General features: G+C 39.6%; 2 protein-coding genes and 2 long non-coding RNA genes across 4 annotated transcripts; 1 reads left to right on the top strand and 3 right to left on the bottom strand.

Moving 5' to 3' along the window:
* Positions 1–5,155: 5,155 nt before the first annotated feature.
* Positions 5,156–7,774, bottom strand: LOC120477574 (uncharacterized). The gene has a single exon (XM_089127342.1). The coding sequence runs from the start codon at positions 6,026–6,028 to the stop codon at positions 5,237–5,239; it is 792 nt and encodes a 263-aa protein (XP_088983468.1). The 5' UTR covers positions 6,029–7,774; the 3' UTR covers positions 5,156–5,236.
* Positions 7,775–8,031: 257 nt separating this feature from the next.
* LOC120477945 (uncharacterized) lies at positions 8,032–14,229 on the top strand. The gene is made up of 5 exons (XM_089127340.1): positions 8,032–9,691; positions 9,767–9,863; positions 9,949–10,052; positions 12,729–12,895; positions 13,020–14,229. The coding sequence occupies exons 3-5, from the start codon at positions 10,035–10,037 to the stop codon at positions 14,101–14,103; spliced, it is 1,269 nt and encodes a 422-aa protein (XP_088983466.1). The 5' UTR covers positions 8,032–9,691; positions 9,767–9,863; positions 9,949–10,034; the 3' UTR covers positions 14,104–14,229.
* A 714-nt stretch (positions 14,230–14,943) lies between these two features.
* Positions 14,944–16,156, bottom strand: LOC120477575 (uncharacterized). The gene is made up of 3 exons (XR_016155170.1): positions 16,051–16,156; positions 15,912–15,984; positions 14,944–15,435 (listed from the first exon to the last, which is right to left on the bottom strand). It is a non-coding gene; the product is annotated as an uncharacterized LOC120477575 (long non-coding RNA).
* Positions 16,157–17,873: 1,717 nt separating this feature from the next.
* Positions 17,874–19,457, bottom strand: LOC148998353 (uncharacterized). Its single transcript, XR_016155158.1, has 3 exons — positions 19,367–19,457; positions 18,071–18,173; positions 17,874–17,969 (listed from the first exon to the last, which is right to left on the bottom strand). It is a non-coding gene; the product is annotated as an uncharacterized LOC148998353 (long non-coding RNA).
* Positions 19,458–20,670: the final 1,213 nt, after the last annotated feature.

The following is a 20,670-nucleotide window of genomic DNA, read 5'->3' as shown; positions in this document are numbered from 1 at the left end:
CTGACCGACAAAAGGTAAGTTATTTTGTTTGCCCTCTTTCTTTCACCCTCTCCCTAACTAAAAATCTACCTTTGTAAATGTATTTATTGACAAAAAAATCCTGAAATATTACACTTAAATGGCATAATGTAATGCAACTCTGAACACATACAACTGCCATGTGCCGGTGAGCTAATAGCTTAGCTTGCTAATAGCTTGGCTTGCTTTTCTCTATAACCCCTAAAAGTCTTCATTCTCCCATACTCTTACACACAAATGTAGTATTCAATACAATTTTATAATAATGTTTTAAAAATGGTGAAAAATTACTGCGCTTTAAAACAGACTACTATGCTTTTAGTCAGAATAAAGTGTGCAAAAATGTTGCTAATGTTGATCCAGGATCATCATGAACAGTTCAATACGGGGTAGATTCGCTAATGTTGATCCAGGACCATCATGTTCAGTTCAATATGGGGTAGATTCACTAATGTAGCTCCAGGATCATCATGATCAGTTCAATATGGGGTAGATTCACTAATGTTGTTCCAGGATCATCATGATCAGTTCAATACGGGGTAGATTCGCTAATGTTGATCCAGGACCATAATGATCAGTTCAATACGGGGTAGATTCATATATATATATATATATATATATATATATATATGTATATATATATACAGTATATATATATATATATATATATATATAGAAAGGAAGGGGAAGAAGAAGAAGAAAAAACATAAAAAATGGCGAGCCATCCGTTTTGTATAAGCTTAGAGTATTGAAAAAAGGGGCATTAATTTATAAGACTATGTCTTCTTTATGCTCCTATTCAGTAATGAATGTTATTATTTTGTTGTAGTGGAGATTATTGTTGTGTCTATAATAACATCATGACTGAATAAAGAAAATTTGATTGATTGATTTGATTGATTCGCTAATGTTGATCCAGGATCATCATGAACAGTTCAATACGGGGTAGATTCACTAATGTTGATCCAGGACCATCATGATCAGTTCAATATTGGGTAGATTCGCTAATGTTGATCCAGGATCATCATGTTCAGTTCAATACAGGGTATATTCGCTAATGTTGATCCAGGATCATCATGAACAGTTCAATACGGGGTAGATTCGCTAATGTTGATCCAGGTGGGTCAGTGACGTTTTAGAATTTCAAAACAGTAAAAAAAAATAAAAATTAAAGGACAAAGTAAATATAGCATTTTTTGTGTACATCAATGTGTATATTTTTTGTTTTTATTAGTGCCCTTTATAAAAAATAACAATATATGACATTTTAATGTGTTTCTTTGTATACAGTCCTTGAAAATGTCATACGGTAAAACGAAGTGATTTTTAGGAATAAATTAAATTTAATATTCATGACACAGTTAAAAACAACCATGAATGTAATAGTTGATCTGTAAGTATTATATAACAAGTTGCAAAATATAACCACCTACACCACAAATACTAGATATTTTGTTTTTTAACAACCACAGCATGTCATCTATGGACATTTGTTCTATTTTTTTGCAAGAAATTAGTCAAAAATGCCTTGAAGTTATATGTGTATATCATACTAGCTCTCCTCCATTATTTTCATGAACCTTGTAAACAAAGTGTCTATTTTTATTTATTTTAAAATTCAATGTTTTACCATATGACATATTTAGTTTTACCGTATGACATAGTACAATTTCAATGTTTCATTGCATTTTTAATGTAATAAATTGATGTAGGCCAATTCAAAATGATTTCAAAGAAACAGGCATCTCAAGTGAACCTTTTTTTAACAGTAGAATATATTTCCCAACACATGAACATTTCTTTTAGTCAACTCAACTCTCTTTCAGTACAAGGAACACATGGGATGTGCTATGTAAAACATGACAATATCAGTTAGATTTACAACAGTGAGATTCACACACACACACACACACACACACACACACACACACACGCACACACACACGCACACACACACACACACACACACACACACACACACACACACACACACACACACACACACACACACACACACACACACACACACACACGTGAATAATATATCTACAGTGGGGCCAAAAAGTATTTAGTCAGCCACTGATTGTGCAAGTTCTCCAACTTAGAATAATGAGAGAGGTCTGTTATTTTCATCATAGGTACACTTCAACTATGAGAGACAAAATGAGAAAAAAAAATCCAGGAAATCACATTAGGATTTTTAAAGAATTTATTTGTAAATTATGGTGGAAAATAAGTATTTGGTCAATAACAAAAGTTCAACTCAATACTTTGTAACATAACCTTTGGTGGCAATGACAGAGGTCAAACGTTTCCTGTAAGTCTTCACCAGGTTTGCACACACTGTAGCTGGTGTTTACAGTGTTTACTTTGTCTCTCATATTTGAAGTGTTCCTATGATGAAAATTACAGACCTCTCTCAACATTCTAAGTTGGAGAACTTACACAATCAGTGGCTGACTAAATACTTTTTGGCCCCACTGTATATGAAGCCACTTTCCAGAAACATTGTGATGCTGACTTCAACTCAGGCCTATAGATAAGATACTGCCTATACTGACTAAACTGGCACATCCTAACATTACTGGCATCATATACTCTCACAGTTATACCTTTCCCTCCTCTTGGCTAGGTTCTACTCTCTAGCTGCAGGATCTGCCCTTAGCTTTGCACGGAAACATGCACCCCTCTCCTTACTAGAAAGAGGCATCTGTAATAATGTGAAAAAATGCTTAAAGGGTTAGTTCACCCAAAAATGAAAATTAAGTCATTAATTACTCACCCCCATGCTGTACCAACCCCGTAAGACCTTCGTTCGTCTTCGGAACACAAATAAAGATATTTTTGATTAAATTTGAGAGCTGTATAACTACCACATTGGCTCCTAAAGGACTGCCTCTTGACGGCCCAGAAAGTCAATGAAGAAAATGTTTAAATATCCCAAGTGACTACCGTGGCTCAACTATATGTTTATCAAGCGACGCGAATACTTTTTGTGCGAAAAAACAAACAAAAATAACGAGTTTATTTGACTATTTCTTTTCTTCCCTGTAGGCCAGAACGAGACTTCCATTTTCTCGTTCTGGCCTACAAGGAAGAAAAGAAATAGTCGAATAAACTCGTTATTTTTGTTTGTTTTTTCGCACAAAAAGTATTCGCGTCGCTTGATAAACATATAGTTGAGCCACGGTAGTCACTTGGGATATTTAAACATTTTCTTCATTGACTTCCTGGGCCGTCAAGAGGCAGTCCTTTAGGAGCCAATGTGGTAGTTATACAGCTCTCAAATTTAATCAAAAATATCTTCATTTGTGTTCCGAAGACGAACGAAGGTCTTACGGGGTTGGTACAGCATGGGGGTGAGTAATTAATGACTTAATTTTCATTTTTGGGTGAACTAACCCTTTAAAATAGGCAGAAATATATTATATATGTTAATATTAATTCATAGTAGTCGTACAAACTATATATGTTATATAACTATTAAGAAATAACAGTTAAATGCTCTGTGTCATATGGTATAACAACATGTCATACGGTAAAATCGTTTGTCTGTATGACATTTTTTGTTTGCCCTTATGACAATTTTGTGCTGTGTCATTTATAACAGGCAGTTGCTTGGCCACCTCCTTCCATCTTTACCCTTTACCTTGACTTTTAAACTTTATATTTCACCTGTAAATAAATATTTTTTCAAATTTTAAATGTTTTAAACCCTTTTTTGACGTTTGACCATATGACACCCAAATCTGTGATGCATGTAACTCACTTGGAAAAGGTGAAATTACCCCAAATGTAGGAGCAAAATATTAAACTTGCCTTCAACTTGGCTGGTCTTCAGGGGTCCTCTGAGTAATGTCATCAAATTTCACATGACTTAAGTCATTAATATTCAGTTCCAAAATGGCTTCTAAACTTTGTTTTACCGTATGACATAGGGAAAATGTGTTTTTGTGGAACAATTTGTTTTAGATACAAATTACATTTCTGAAAGGACTATCTTACTGATACTTTAATATGCTTATCTTAAGACTTGAAAAAATATGCCAAATGAAAAATTGTATCATTTTTAAACATTTTTAATAATTTTAAATACAATTGTCTTAAATAACTTTAAGTGAATTCTGTTTGTCCGTATGACATTTGACCACATTAATAGTCTAAAAATTACCTATTTTTGAAATTTCACACAATTAAGAACAGTGAGGAGGACAGATGATGTGAGATTAAAACATGTATATAATTTTAAACCTATTTTATATTATTATATAATATTTATTGCTCCTGGAAGTGCAAATCAGTGCGGCACGTCACTGACCCAGGGCCGTCATGTTCAGTTCAATACGGGGTAGATTCGCTAATGTTGATCCAGGATCATCATGTTCAGTTCAATACGGGGTACATTCGCTAATGTTGACCCAGGATCATCATGAACAGTTCAATAAGAGGTAGATTCGCTAATGTTGATCCAGGACCATCATGTTCAGTTCAATATGGGGTAGATTCATTAATGTTGTTCCAGGATCATCATGATCAGTTCAATATGGGGTAGATTCGCTAATGTTGTTACAGGACCAGCATTTATGCAGAATCAATGAAATCACCAATCACTTTGCATAGCTCATATGGAGAGCTGATAAATGTTTTAAAATGTAAACTTTCAATGTATCAGCTTTTTGTTAGTGTTTCCTCTTTAAAGTTAGTATGTGTTTGGTGATGCTGATGCGTGTTATTTTAAAATAACCAGAACAAAAACATTATGTGAAATTGAATTAACTACGTATATTTTTTTTTCTGTTTATACGTTTCAGAAATGTTCCATCATGGAGGAGTTTATCAAAAAGTCTGTGGAAAATGAAGAAAAGAGAAAAATAAGACAGAAAAACATTAATCTCAAAGTGCATATTCTTAAACCAGATGATCAAGAAGAGAACTTTATCACAGAAATAATTAATGTCTTTAAACGATAGAGTATATCGCAGCCACCACACTTGGCTGGAGTTACGTCCTGCTCCTTATGTGGGTGGCTAGCATGGAAGCCGCTTCCTTCAGACGTCTTCACCTGAGGGCAGAGCTGAATGGTTTAGACCTGTCGACTTCACTGGGTTTTCAAGTGGGCACCCCACTTCACCGGTGTTTCATCAACTAGCCCACGACACCTCCATGAAGCTTGACAGCAGAGCCAGCGTCCTGGAACTGCTCCCTCGGTCATTCAGGACTATACCACACCGCTCTGACCCCCGCCCTCTCTGCCAGCCTGGTTTAGCCACCGCTCGCTCCTCTTCAACCACAGCCATCTGGATGCTGTTTCTGCCTGCTCTGCTATCTTGTTCACTAGGTTCTTGCGGGCTGACCCTCTAACCCCAAGCGTCCCCAATGCTCTCCAAAGTGACTGTCCTGGGAATCCCCTGCAACCCACCTCCACCGGTAGATTCCAGGCTCTCCAACCCCTCTGCTGGCTCTCAGTGATGAGGGACTGATACTTCCCTAACTTGCGTTCATGTGCTTCCTCAATCCTTTCCTCCCAGGGTACTGTCAGCTCTATTAGGGCCACCTGTCTTGTTGCCTGGGACCAGACCACTATGTCTGGTCGGAGGCTGGTCACGGCAATTTCCTCTGGGAACTTGAGTTGCCTCCCCAGATCAACTCTCATTTCCCAGTCCTCTGCTGTCCCAAGGATCCCTAAACATCGGTCCTCCTTGCCTGCCTTCTCCCCAGGCCTGAGGAAGCAAATGAAGCGGGGACCTCTATCTTGGCCCTTGGTTCTTTTCCGCTTCCTCTCCTTTTCCAGTCCCTCTGCCAGCTGTGAGAGCACCTGATCATGGCGCCACCTGAACCTCCCTTCAGTCAGGCCTGCCCGACAGGACGACAGAATGTGCTCCAGGTTTGCCGGTCTCTTGCACAGCGCACAGGAGGGATCCTCTGTCAGTCTCCATCTTTGAAGGTTTGTTGGTGTTGGCAGGACATCATACACAGAGCTAAGGAGGAACTTTATTCGATGCCCCTCCATATTCCAGATGTCCTTCTAACTGATGGCTATTCCTCGAACACTTCCCCACCTGGTCCAGCTGCCTTGTTGTTTCATGGCTACTGCCCTGGCTTATCTACTCTCTTCCTCCACAGCCCGAATCTCCTTCTGCACCATCTCTTTCCGGTCCTTTGCCTTTGCCTCATTCCAGCTTGCTCGGGTGATGACTCCCAGGCCCAGTCTCCCCTGGGTCACCGTGCCCATGATATCCGCATGCTTTAAGCGCTCTTCCGCTTCCCTCAGAGCTCCGCTGGCTTTCCACTTTCGCCCCGTTTTCACTACGATGTTGGCCTGTCGCACAGCCTGATTGTTGCTGTCGCGCAACATCATCGCCAACCGAACTTTGGCTGTCTTAAATTCCTCCACGACTGATGTAATTGGCAATTGCAACTTGCTCCCTGAGCTGTATAGCCCTATAGAGCAAAAACTTTTGGGGACAGACAGCCACCTCCTGAGGAAGTTATTAATTTTCCTTTCCAAACCCTCCACTGTTGTCAAGGGGACCTTATAGACAAGCAGTGGCCACAGGAACCTTGGAAGGATGCCGTGTTGGTAGCCCCATACCTTGTACTTGCCGGGCAGGCCGGTCCTCTCCAGGGCCTTCAGCCATTCTTCTGCTTGGTTGAGCATCTCCTTCACGCTTGCTTTGTCAGTCAGGTCAGCTCTGTACCACCTCCCTAAGCTCTTTACTGGCTTCTCTGAAACTGTTGGAATGGTATCTTCACCGATCTTAAACCGGAAGCGATCCTGCACACGGCTTCAATACCAAGCTTCTCGATTTTGAGGGTTTGAACTCCATCCTAGCTGCTGTGGCGAGCTCTACCAAATCTTCCAAGATCCATCTGCCCTACGGGACTGACCTCGCAGTTATTGTCAGGTCGTCCATAAAGGCCCTAACTGGGACCTGTTGGACTCCACTTGACAGCACAGCTCCCCGTCTTGGCTTTTCCACTGATTTGACGAGGAGATTCATCGCTGCTGCGAACAGAATCACAGAGATGGTACATCCGGTCACAATTACGACCTCCAATCTCTGCCAGTTGGTAGTGAAGTCACCGGAGGTGAAGCACATCTTGAAGTGCCCAAAGTAGTTCTGGAGGAACATCCGAACCTTCTGGGGGACGTGATAGGCTCTGAGTGTGTGATCGACCAACTTGTGTGGTACTGTGCCATAAGCATTCGTTAGGTCAAGCCACAGGACTGCTAGATCTCCCTGGTTCCTTTTTGCGTCCTCGATGATCTTAGAGATGACACTGTTGTGCTCGATGCAACCAGGGACTCCAGGTACTCCGCCTTTCTGTACAGAGGTGTCAATGTACTTGTTATTAATCAAGAACTGGGTCAGCCTCTTCGCCAAGATTCCGAAGAACAACTTCCCCTCCACATTCAACAGCGAGATTGTGCGGAAGTCTTTCAAGCTAGAAGAGTCCTCCTGCTTGGGGATGAAGCAGCCCTCAGCAATAAGAAAACTGTCTGGCAGATGGTTCTTCCTCCACACTACCTTCAGTAGCTTCCACAGACGTCTCCTCAGCCTCTCACAGTTCTTATAAACTTTGTACGAAATTCCATTCGGCCCCGGTGCAGATCTTTCCCTTGCCTTTCGGAGGAAGTCATTGACTTCCTGCCATCTGGGCTCTCTATCATCAAAGGAGATGGTCGGCTCCTCTGGGCTGTACAGCTTTCCTTCCATGTCGAGTTCTTCCTCTCGCCTTGGGTCACTGTGCACTTTACGGAGGTGCTCTTCTACCTCCTCCTTTGGGGCCTTTAGCACTCCTGATCTTTTTGCTCCAAGGAGCCCTGACATGTACTTGAAGGGTTTTTTTGTGAACTTGACCCTCTCCTTTTCCCGCCTCCTTCTATCCCTTCGCTGGCACTCTGCTCGGCGCAAGATCTTTATGCGCTCCCTAACATCATCTCGCATCTCTTTAATAGCAGGTTTTTTGTCCTCGAGAGCCTGCCTAAAAATCTTCCTTAGTCTTCTCAAGTCGGCTCTGAGTTTTAATTAACAAAGAGCACACAAAATCATTCAGGACCACAAATTGTTCCAGTTTAAAAGATAAAAGAAGAGGATATTATATTTTCCATTGCAGAAGATCTGGAAATGTATATGAAAGAAGTCACAGAGCTGTCGGGTGTAAAGCATACCTCTCTTTTAAAGTGAGAAATGATTGGAAAGGACACAAAGTTATTGTGCAGAGAGTATTTGACCAGCACAATGGACATGATGTTTCTGTAGAAGATGGTCATTTTCATCAGATTCACCCTCAGCTGGTGGATGAGATCAAGAAGTGGATCACATTAGGCGTAAAACCAGATGTCATCCTCCTTCAAGCTCATCAGTGGTCAAAAGCTCATGGAGAAGTTAATTATCATTCCAGAGAATATTTTGTTACACCAGAAGACATACATAATGTCCGTACCTGTATGCTTTGAGGGAAACATCTTGATAAAGATGATTATAAGAGTACAGAAAAACTATTAGCTGGTAGCCTAGAAATCTAGACACACCCTAGCGGCAGCAAAAATTATTTTGCTGCAAAGTGTGGTCTAGCAACTCTCCATAGACGTTTGAGCTGGAAAACCCCAACTCCGGTAGGGCCAATCACATCGTGTATAAAGTCGGAGGGCGGGCTTAACATAATTATGACAGAGTTGCGAACTTGCGACGGTCAGAGCAAGCTCGGACATATCCGGTTTGAAGTCGTTCATCCTCGGATGCGGCCAGCGCCGCGCGCGCTGTTACAAAAAAGCTGTGGCGAAATGATCAACTTGTCATATTTGCCGCCCGCGCTCGTGCTGTCACGTCGAGTATAAAGGCTTTACTCCGTGTCAGCGCGTGCTCTGATCGGTATAGGTGCACGGACCTCTCCCGAATCATCTCCAGCAAGCATTCTCTCTGATATTATTTTTTTTAATGACACACTGTCTCTTTCTCTCTCATACACACACAAACACACACATACTGTCTCTTTCTCTCTCACACATATGTTGGCTAGTTATAAACTCTTTAGACTTTTAATGATTAGTGTTTTATTTTTAAAGTTTGTGGGTCGTGTAAAAAACCAAAAAAAAATCCCTTATTTTGGGGATGGATTCCGGGAATTCTCCCTTATTTTCAATGTTCAATGTTGACAGCTGGACTGGATACGGTAAAAGTTTAATATATCAACTTGCTCCGCTGAGTACGTCACCGTCTTTGTTGCTCTGATTGGCTTTAGCGCTATCCAATTGCGTGCAGAGAGAATTTGAAAGACAACCGTTTATCCCGCCCCTATGATTGAGCCCTGTTAATGAAGAGTTTCCAGACCTAACATCTTGATGTAGGTCTGGCATGCCAGGCTAATTAGCTGGTCCTTTAAAAGATAATGTTGTATTTTATCAGCCACTGGGTAATGATCAGGATCTTATAATTGTTCTCTAAATGGAGTGCATGAGAAAAGACTTACAGGACCATGGGAGTAACATTGTGTTTTTTGATGCCACACACTGTGTGAATCAATATTCCTTTACACTTTTTACACTGCTTGTGAGAGATGACCATGGTCATGGAGTTCCTGTTGCATACATAATAACAAGCAATGAGACACAAGAAACCCTTAAGCTTGCACTTCGGAGGCTACGACCTTTGTTCCCTAAGCCACCAAGGTAATTTATTAAGGAACTGATCTATTGGGGGATCCAAGGTTTAACAAGTTTACTTACTTTTCTTTTTCTTTAAAGGTGCTTCATGGTTGACAAAGACATGAGTGAAATAAATGCTTTGAACGATGTTTTCCCTGAGTCTGATGTTCTTCTTTGCTGGTACCATGTACTCCAAGTAAGACACTTTTTTCCCCTTAAATATATTGATTCATAATGTTAATGATACTTGCATAATCCGTTACATATGTTCTGGTTCACAGGCCATTGTTCGGTGGTTGATGAAGTCAGATTCCAGTGTTAGTGGGCCACAAGTATCCGGAAAGAAATTATTGATTACTTCAAAAAAATGAAAGCTTGTCCTATGGTATTTGAATTTTATATTTTAATTGTTGTATTATACAGTTACAATATGAAGAGTTCAGATGCAAAAGCCTCTAAATGCCATTTGAAATTTTCATCTTTAATGATGAGTTTTATCAAACTTGTATATTTAAGTTCAGTAATTTCACTTAAATAACAATTAATAGGTAATTATCATTGCCATTTAAGTGAAATCACTGAACTTAAATATACAAGCTTGATAAAAATGATCATTCTAGAAGAAAATTTCAAATGGCATTTAGAGGCTTTTGCATCTGAACTCTTCATATGTACACCTAATGTATACCTTGACAACCCATTTTTAAAGGCATGTAATTTTTTCACCAAAAAAATGTTTTTTTTTGTGATGTGTGCTTACCCTAATGTTGTTTCAAACCTGTTTGAGTTTCTTTCTTCTGCTGAAAAAATAACTATATATATATATACACTCACCGGCCACTTTATTAGGTACACCTGTCCAACTGCTCGTTAACACTTAATTTCTAAGCAGCCAATCACATGGCGGCAACTCAGTGCATTTAGGCATGTAGACATGGTCAAGACAATCTCCTGCAGTTCAAACCGAGCATCAGTATGGGGAAGAAAGGTGATTTGAGTGACTTTGAACGTGGCATGATTGTTGGTGCCAGAAGGGCTGGTCTGAGTATTTCAGAAACTGCTAATCTACTGGGATTTTCACGCACAACCATCTCTAGGGTTTACAGAGAATGGTCCGAAAAAGAAAAAACATCCAGTGAGCGGCAGTTCTGTGGGCGGAAATGCCTTGTTGATGCCAGAGGTCAGAGGAGAATGGCCAGACTGGTTCGAGCTGATAGAAGGGCAACAGTGACTCAAATAACCACCCGTTACAACCAAGGTGGGCAGAAGAGCATCTCTGAACGCACAGTACGTCGAACTTTGAGGCAGATGGGCTACAGCAGCAGAAGACCACACCGGGTGCCACTCCTTTCAGCTAAGAACAGGAAACTGAGGCTACAATTTGCACAAGCTCATCGAAATTGGACAATAGAAGATTGGAAAAACGTTGCCTGGTCTGATGAGTCTCGATTTCTGCTGCGACATTCGGATGGTAGGGTCAGAATTTGGCGTCTACAACATGAAAGCATGGATCCATCCTGCCTTGTATCAACGGTTCAGGCTGGTGGTGGTGGTGTCATGGTGTGGGGAATATTTTCTTGGCACTCTTTGGGCCCCTTGGTACCAATTGAGCATCGTTGCAACGCCACAGCCTACCTGAGTATTGTTGCTGACCATGTCCATCCCTTTATGACCACAATGTACCCAACTTCTGATGGCTACTTTCAGCAGGATAATGCGCCATGTCATAAAGCTGGAATCATCTCAGACTGGTTTCTTGAACATGACAATGAGTTCGCTGTACTCAAATGGCCTCCACAGTCACCAGATCTCAATCCAATAGAGCATCTTTGGGATGTGGTGGAACGGGAGATTCGCATCATGGATGTGCAGCCGACAAATCTGCGGCAACTGTGTGATGCCATCATGTCAATATGGACCAAACTCCCTGAGGAATGCTTCCAGCACCTTGTTGAATCTATGCCACGAAGAATTGAGGCAGTTCTAAAGGCAAAAGGGGGTCCAACCCGTTACTAGCATGGGGTACCTAATAAAGTGGCCGGTGAGTGTATATATATATATATATATATATATAAATATATATTTAAGAATGTTGGTAATTAAACAATTGATGATCCCTAGTAGAAAAAACTAAACAATTAAGTCAATGGGTGCCGTCAACTGTCTGATTACCAACATTCTTCAAAATATTTTCTTTTGTGTTCAATAGAAGAAAGAAACTCATAAAAATTTGGAACAAAATGTGAATTATCCCTTTAAGTTAGAAATATTTGAATTGTATTACTATTTGCACCGTAACATTTTTGACCAAGAGGCTTTTTTTCACTATGCATTGTGTAGTTTTCCATTCACTGTATCACTGTTTTTAAAAACCACAAAAAAAGCAAAATAAATAATTATACATATTAAGGCGCTTTTCCACTGCATAGTACGGTACGGTTCGGCCCAGTACGCTTCGACTCGGCGTGGAACAGTTCGGCTCGCATTGCGTTTCCACTGCAGTAGTACCCCTTCAAAGTGTGTGGGACTGATCGTTATTTGCGCGCGCCTCTACTGCCATGACATCATCTTAAAAGCGCCACATTTTCAAACCCACAACACAGGAACAATGGAGACTATCGAGGGGATGGTGTTCCTGATTCTCGGTATGTGGTTGTTTTTAACTGCTAGACGGAAAAATGTGTTTAAAATGAGGCTGATGGCAGCAAAACAAAAATACTGCTAGAAAAGTGTCTCGTGTCGCAAATCCAATGACGCTAGTAGTGACGCTGGTAGTGACGATTCTGTCTGACCAATCAGTGATCTGCAGTGTTTCACGTCACATTTTAGTACCGGTACGGTACGCTTGGAACCTCAACAGACCAGGTACCATTTAAAGCGACCTGAAGCGAACCGTACTGTACCGTACCATGCAGTGGAAAAGCACCACAAGTGAGCCGTACCGAACCGAACCGTACCGTACTATGCAGTGGAAAAGCGCCATTATACAATATTACCAAGCTTTTATATTGTTACCTTTTTTTACTTGCAGACTCACCATACCTATTTTTGTTAATTGCAGAAGGCTGACTTTGACAGAATGTCTAAACAATTCCTAAAGGAATTTTCTCACTACAAAGAGCTTTGCAATTACTTCCAGAGGTACTGGGAACCAATAAGTCATAGATGGGCTGACTATGGACGTTGTTATAACCATGGTAATTCAGAGACCAACAATTTAATAGAAAGGTAAAATAAGACCCTATGGAATTTAAATTGTTATTAAAGACTGTAAAGCAGAAATCATTCACTGTCATTCCACATATAATTATGAACTTGTTTTGGGACTATAAATTGTTTTTTTTTTATTCAGGTTCTTCCATCGACTGAAATACCAATTCTTATCTGGGATAAGAAATCGGCGTTTGGATGACTTGCTTGACGTCCTTCTTTGCAAGACGGAGACTTACTTTCAGGTGATAAAACACTTGCAATCAGCAGGAAGAATGGCAAACTGTGTTGCCATGAAGTTGGAGGAAACATTAAGCAAAGCAACTAGAATGATGGAAAAAGGCTGGATTGACCACATTACAAGCGAATCATCGGAAATATATGTCTATAATGTGCCATCCGAACAAGACTCCTCACTTTCCTACAGAACCTGCCCAGCGGAGTGTTTCTGCAGTTGCCCTGTGGGTTTGAAAGGTGAAGTATGCAAACATTTGGTTTTGCTTGATATACTCAAAGAAAAGGATGATGCATTTCCTGAATTTGCTCTTCAGCTGGAAGCTCATGCAAGAGCTTTACAAAACAATGGTCACTTCAGTATCTGTTCTGAGGTGAAGATGGAAATCGACGTCGAAAGTCTTTGTGGGAGAGGAACATATCATGCAGATTTGGAAACCTATTCTTGTTCCTGTTGCACATTCTCATATCATTGCATATGTCCCTGCCTTATTTTAGCCATGACCATTAATGAAAAAATGTGCTGTTCTGTGAATCAATCTGACAATGCTGATGTGTACTTTAAGAAACAAGACACAAGTTTAGACTTCCGGAGACTAGAAGATGTTCTTGCAATTATCAAAAGATGGCAGACTGTTCCAGAGAACATCAAAAGCCAAATAAATGATCTCTATGTTAATGTCCAACAAGAAGACAGAAGTCTTTTGTCAAAAAGGCATTGTACCAATGACACTTCAAGGAAGATACAGCCACTCTTCCCATGCAATGCAAAAAAAAAGAAAAGACTTCCAAGGTTTCCAAGAAAACCTGCATTTCTGACACAAATTCAGAAGGGTTTAAAAGAAGAAAGAGGCAACCCAAAAAAAAGTAAAAAAAAATGTTTTTTAATTTCTAAACAATACTATTTTCGGAAGAATCTGCAAACCTGTTTTCAATGTGATGTATTTTTTGTACTAAAAAGTAATTCCGTCAATGTAAATTTGATATTTTAGAACTATAATTAATTATTACAGTTACAATACCATTGCAATGGGGCTAGATGACATGTGGTATGTTTCTGTTTGTGTTTATAAGGAATTATACGTCATTCATCCAATAAAACATTTTTATTTATTCCACATACTAAAGATGTAAGTTTATGTATTTTACACTGAGCATTTTGATAAAACAAAATTATTAATATAACACAAATATAAGGGTATTTTGGAGAAATAAAAGACCGCTACTGATTCGATTAATTGGGAAAGTTTATGAATCTCATCAAACATAAAAGGTTATTCTCAGATTTAGCAACCTTAACATTTCACAAACAGTTTGGTGCTGCATTTGAGATTGATTCGTTCTCCTTTTATTTTAGACTCTCTGAAATGAAACCTAACACTCCACCCACTGCCTGCGGACCAAATGTGTGGGTTAACAAACTGAAGGCTGATCTAGAATCCAGGCTTGATTGCAAGTTGGCACGTACACTAGCCAGAGTTGTCCTTTAACGAAAAGAAAAAGATGAAACCGTTAATTAAATTACATCAAATATCAGCAACGTACGTAGCTCTGCAATGAGAAAATGTACTGTACCTGGTCACTTCTGCATTGTGGTCACTTATGTCTTTACGTACCAACTTTGGACTGACATTTTGACACAGGCTTTTAGTTAAACCAGTGGCAAGATCTGAAGCCTCTCCCTCTGTTAGTGCACTAAAAATGCTTGTCTTAGTCTTCTTTTTCTTGGGAAGATTGAGTGTAGTACAGTAGTGCATTAGAACTAAAATAAAACTAAAAGAGAGATTAAAACAAATATAAAATACAACTGATAACTAATATAATCGACCGTATCAATTTAAAAATCAACTTACTCCTAGCAGATCTCTGAAAACATTAGAAGACATATTCTCCCCTTCTATTCTGCACTGAATTTCTTCCTTTGTGACAACATACGGGGACTTTCTCTGACCAGTGAGGACTAAGCGTCCAAAAACTTTGATGCCTTTAATGTCGTCTGTGGGGTTATTCAAATGACAATCTCCTCTGTCTCTTGCCTCTATTTCCTCATTTTCAAAACCTGTATCCTTGTCAGTTTCAAAGGTTTCTGGCTGTCTTTCTTCCTTGCGGTCTTGCTTTTTTTCCCTATCTGATGCATCACTGGCCTTTATTTTTTTACCCTTTGATTGTTTTTTTTTTTACTTCCACTTTTTCTGTTTTGTGAGTTTCCCTTTTCTCTTCTTCCTCTTGTTTCTTCTCATCCTCTGAAGGTCTTCTTGTGCTTTCCTCTGTCTGCTTACTTTCTCCTTTTTGTAGATGTTCGAACATAGTGTTTCCTTCACCTGCTATTTGAAGCGTCATAATAAACAGCAATGGCATTCTAATCTCAGGACGAATAATCATTACATCTAAAACATTAAACATTAAAATGGGTGTTCAACTACACTTGTACTGGGATACAACATCCTCTATACATCTACAATTTGTGGACTTTACCAACAGTTCGTAAGTCATACATTATAAGGAACAGACCAAAACAAAACTGATTATTAACTAATAATAACTCTTACCTCAGCAAAACATATTTCCAGAAACAAATTGCACAGCACTGGATAACATGCATATAAACATACCCTTATTCAAACGGCCCCTTAAATTTTACAAATATCCTTAAATCTGCTTTGAAATATAGTATGCAACATTAGATACTTGTTTTGATTTTTGTGGGAGTTTCACTGCAGTTTGCACAACTTGCTCTTTTAGCCTGGATTTTATATAGCGTGTTGAATAGCTGTTTGTTCTTGTAATTGAAATTACTTACAAATTACACAGATGCCACATGGTGTTCGTTGACATCTCAAATGGCTGTGTGCACCACATTCCTGACAGCACACCTAAAATTGAAACAATGCTTGATTCTTTGCAATTAATTACAGTATTAAACAGATGCTTCTATGCACCTTATCTTTCATCAGGACACTCCAACACACTGTGCACTTTACTCCTCTATCTGCAGGGGGAAAAAATCATATATTAAAGTTTGTATCAGTCATTTCAGGCCCAAAATGGGCCGAAACATAAATTATCACATTCACCTAATCTTTCCTAACGATCCGCTAGCTGCCCGCCCCATAAGCAAGTCGTCCAAAAACTGCATCTCTGTATGCAGCCTAGGCTCTGAAATCAGCACACAAAACAAATGGGTACACCATCAAGTCATGACAGGGGCGGGTGTTGCTCCGATTTCGCATCCAGCCGTGAATGAGCTCAAAACCTCACAACACCCGCCTCTGTCGGTGATTGGTTGAAACACTGTTTGTTTTGGTTTTGAGCGGTGGTTGTACCCATTTGTTTTGTGTGCAGATCTCAGAGCCTAGGCTGCCTACAGAGACGCGCTTTTTGGACGGCATGCTTGTGGAGCAGGCAGCAAGCGGATCGTTAGAGGAAAGATTAGGTGAATGTGATCATTTATGTTTCTGCCTTTTTTAGGCCTGAAATGACTTATACAACCTTTAATAATCAAAGGATTAGTTCTGTCTTGGCCATGAGATATTAATTCATTTTGTTGAGGTAGTGACATTCTTATTGTCACGAGGTGGCAAGGAAGAGAAGCAATAATTCAAAACCGATCGGTCTGTGCAACGCTGCTTCACATTGAACATGCAAATATGTATTTCTCTCAACTTAGGTCACAATTTCTCATTGCATGGCCAGAACATAAGGGTGTCGTTACTTCAACAAAATTATCTTGTGGTCATGACACATCATGAAGAATGTTAGCAGCCATATCACCCTGTAGCCCAAGACTGGTTGCCCATTAAAGCTAAGCAGGGCTGAGCCTGGTTAGTACCTGGATGGGAGACCTTCTGAGAAAACCAGGTTGCTGCTGGAAGAGGTGTTAGTGAGGCCAGCAGGGGGTGCTCACCCTGTGGTCTGTGTGGGTCCTAACGCCCCAGTAAAGTGATGGGGACACTATGCTGTCAAAAAGAGCACCGTCCTTCGGATGAGACGTTAAACCGAGGTCTTGACTCTCTGTGGTCAAAAAAAATCCCAGGATGTCTTTCGAAAGAGTAGGGGTGTAACCCCGGCATCCTGGCCAAATTTGCCCAGTAGCCTCTGTTCATCATGGCCTCCTAATAATCCCCATATACACCAATTGGCTTCATCACTGTCTCCTCTCCACCAGTAAGCTGGTGTGTGCTGAGCGTTCTGGCGCAATATGGCTGCCGTCGCATCATCCAGGTGGATGCTGCAAATTGGTGGTGGTTGAGGAGATCCCCCCCTCTATGTGAAGCGCTTTGAGTGTCCAGAAAAGCGCTATATAAATGTAACGAATTATTATTATTATTATCACATTCCCACCAATTAATATAAATTAATTAGCCCTTGCCGCTGTCGCTTCTCACATCTGGCTTGCTTAGATGGGAACACTTGATATTCAACATTATTGATCTGCCTGCATTGACACCATTGATTGAGAACTGAACTGAGCTGCATGATGACATAACTGTTTCTCCACAGCTGATAGATAAATTAACTAAATTAAGATTTTTTTTTTCTTCTAGAGCTACAAAATAATTTCAGCCAAAATTATGTTCCCTCTTTTAATGTAAAGCTGCTTTGACACAATCTGCATTGTAAAAAGTGTTATATAAATATAGGTGACTTGACTTGATCTTATATCTCATGGTCATGACCAAACTAATTGAACTGATCATGTCCCCCCAAATTTGTAATTTGTGTTTTGCTTTAGTTTTTTATGAAAGTGAGCACCTAAAGAGGAAAACAGAATGTTGCAGAACTGTGCCCTCAGCCGGGGTATATCCACTGAGGCATATCCATCCACGAAACCTTTTCCCTCAAGCAGGGCCTGAGCAAACTAAAATATAAATTAAGTTAAGTGGGCATTGTAAATACTTTATCAGAATGCATAAAAATAAAAGTACATCGACAGATTTGAGAAAATTAGAAAAAAATTACCATTAGCACATGGACCCCACAAGAATGTCCATCCTCTTGTCGTGGGTGGGGCACATCATGCCATGTCCATTTCAGGGCACATCCTTTAGCTTTGGCAAAAGAACTGAAAAAAATAAAGCTTAATTATTTGGTCTTTGGGTAACACTTTATAACAACTTCACGCTATTAATCATTTGTTAAGCATGAGTAAACAGTTAATTCATCATTTATAAAGCATTAATAGACATTAATAAGCAGGTTATAAATACAGCTATAAATGTTTTTTTTCTTTATTTATAATCATATCTATAATGTGTTTAATAATTGTATTTTCATACTTTGTTAATGATCAATTAATCATTTCTAAATCATGTATAGCTTTATTTACAAACCAGTTATTTAAGAGTTGTCAGTCATTCATAAGATCACTTAGAAAGTGTAAGTAAATGTAGTAAATACAGGCTTTGTAGAGCATTTATAAAGGAGATTTAAAGGCGAATCAATCTTCTAAACAGTAAAATGTAACAAATACAACACAGTGATACAGAACATAGAAGTATTTAACAGCCTTTAAATCTCCTTTATAAATGCTTTACTAGGCAAGAATAGTCCTTACTTTAGATGAGCTCACAAACATAGTTAACTGACCACTACTAAATGCAACTACCCGAATTAACCCTGAATTACAGCATAAATACATGTTAATAAAGCATTTATTAACACACCAAGTAACCATTACTATATGTCTAAATGATAAGATGTTTGAATGTACAGTTTATTTATCATTTACTTACATGATTTAAGTAATCTTATGAACCACTGAAAACTCTTAAATAAATTGTTTATAAAAAATGCAATTCTTCATTTAGAAATGATAAATTGATTATTATGAAAATACAATTATTAAACAAATTATAGATATGCTTTTACATCAAGAGGAAAGCATTTATAGCTGTATTTATAAACTGCTTATTAATGTATATTAATACTTCATAAATGATGAATAAACTGTTTACTCATGCTTAACTAATGATTATTAGCGTGGAGTTATTATAAAGTGTTACCGGTCTTGGTTCTGAATGTAGATGTTGTTGTTTTCACATGCTTGGTCATTTAAGGTAATGTTTCACTATTATACTAAAATCCATTAGCAGAATAATATTATTGTGTAGCAGGACTCTAAAAACAAAACACTTTGGCAAGTATCAAGTACTAACTAAATGAAAGTAGACCGGAAGAGGGTATTTTTCATAAATATCTGGCCAGGACATGTCTCAGTTTTGTTGCGTTGTCACTTTTAAGTCGTTAATCTACTACCTCCAATTCTTCAGAATCTCGTTTTTCTTGTCATTGGCTTCACCAAATGGATCCATGTATGTGACTTCTTGTTTTGTGAGGTCACAGAACTACAAAATAAGATCAGATAATTAGGAGATTAAAAAAATCATCTAATACCAACCCTAATGCGTCATTTAAAAAAACAATACAGTTTGCACAAGGTAACAGTCAATTGTAAGAAATATTAGTTCCATTTCAGTCGAGAAAGTCAGAGGGTCGACTGAAAAGTCGACAGAATGGGGATCATGTTAGGGAGCCAATCATCTTTGAGTATCTTTAGAACAAGCCAATGTACATTGGTGTGCGAGATCTGCATCTCACACTCCGCACCACAGCTCGGGTCTAAATACAGAATTAGATGCACGCACCAGTTGCTTTTCGCTTTAGAGCCGAGCTTCATGTTCAGGTCTTCTGAAGAGTGTTGTTATACAACAAGCTAGTGTAGCTGTGCTTCTTCTGGAAGTTTCTCCTGGTGTTGGTGTTTACAGTGCAAGGGCAACGTTGATCGCAAGCTTTTGAGCTCTCAACTGGTGTTCTCACAACACCCAAATGTCTGTTTATGTTGCATGATCGGTATCTCTGGGCGGGCCGTGCTGGTTCTCAGCCCACCGCCAAAATGCCCTTCTTTCCCAAAGTGTATGGAATTTGCAACATGACATCATGACATTTGCGTAAACATACACGGCACTTTCGAGTCAAGTGGCGTGTCATCTATACGCATTTTGAGCTATCTGCATGTATCTGCGTGTATGCGTGTATGTCTACGCCATTAACGTCCGCGTCATTCTGCGTGTCTGTACATGCCGTCAAATATCCGAGCGAAAGGAAGCAAAATGTACATCTACATCTGGGGAGATATGTTTTCCTTTCCTAGGATGGTAAGGGAACAGTCATAAATGCCATTAACCCCAGTGATGGTTAGGTTTAGGGACGTGGTTGAGGTAAGTCATATATTTATATATACAGTAATAACGTTAATTCAACGGCGTTCATAAACACGCTGAAAAGCGATTATGCGTGTTGATAGCACGCCAAAAATGGAAATACGAATTGGCGTGTCATACACACGCTACTTCAAGAGATCAGTCTGGGAATTTAAGTTACTAGCTGGTAGATGGCACCTTTTACTGTCGAAAACTGCCTGAGTGGTTCTTCCTCCCTTGCTACCCTTGAGGGAGGAGCGGTGAAGGATTGTGCCAAGGCCATGCCTTTCCAGGCCAATTTCCCAGGTTGGGTTGTTTGGTGATGCAGTGGAGAGCTGTGCCCAACAATGGAACCTTTCG

This window comes from Pimephales promelas, chromosome 1 (genome assembly GCF_988280905.1).
Source record: "Pimephales promelas chromosome 1, fPimPro1.hap1.1, whole genome shotgun sequence".
Taxonomy (NCBI): Eukaryota; Metazoa; Chordata; class Actinopteri; order Cypriniformes; family Leuciscidae; genus Pimephales; species Pimephales promelas.
Note: the sequence above shows the minus strand (reverse complement) of the source record. Positions and strands in the feature narration are given on the sequence as shown.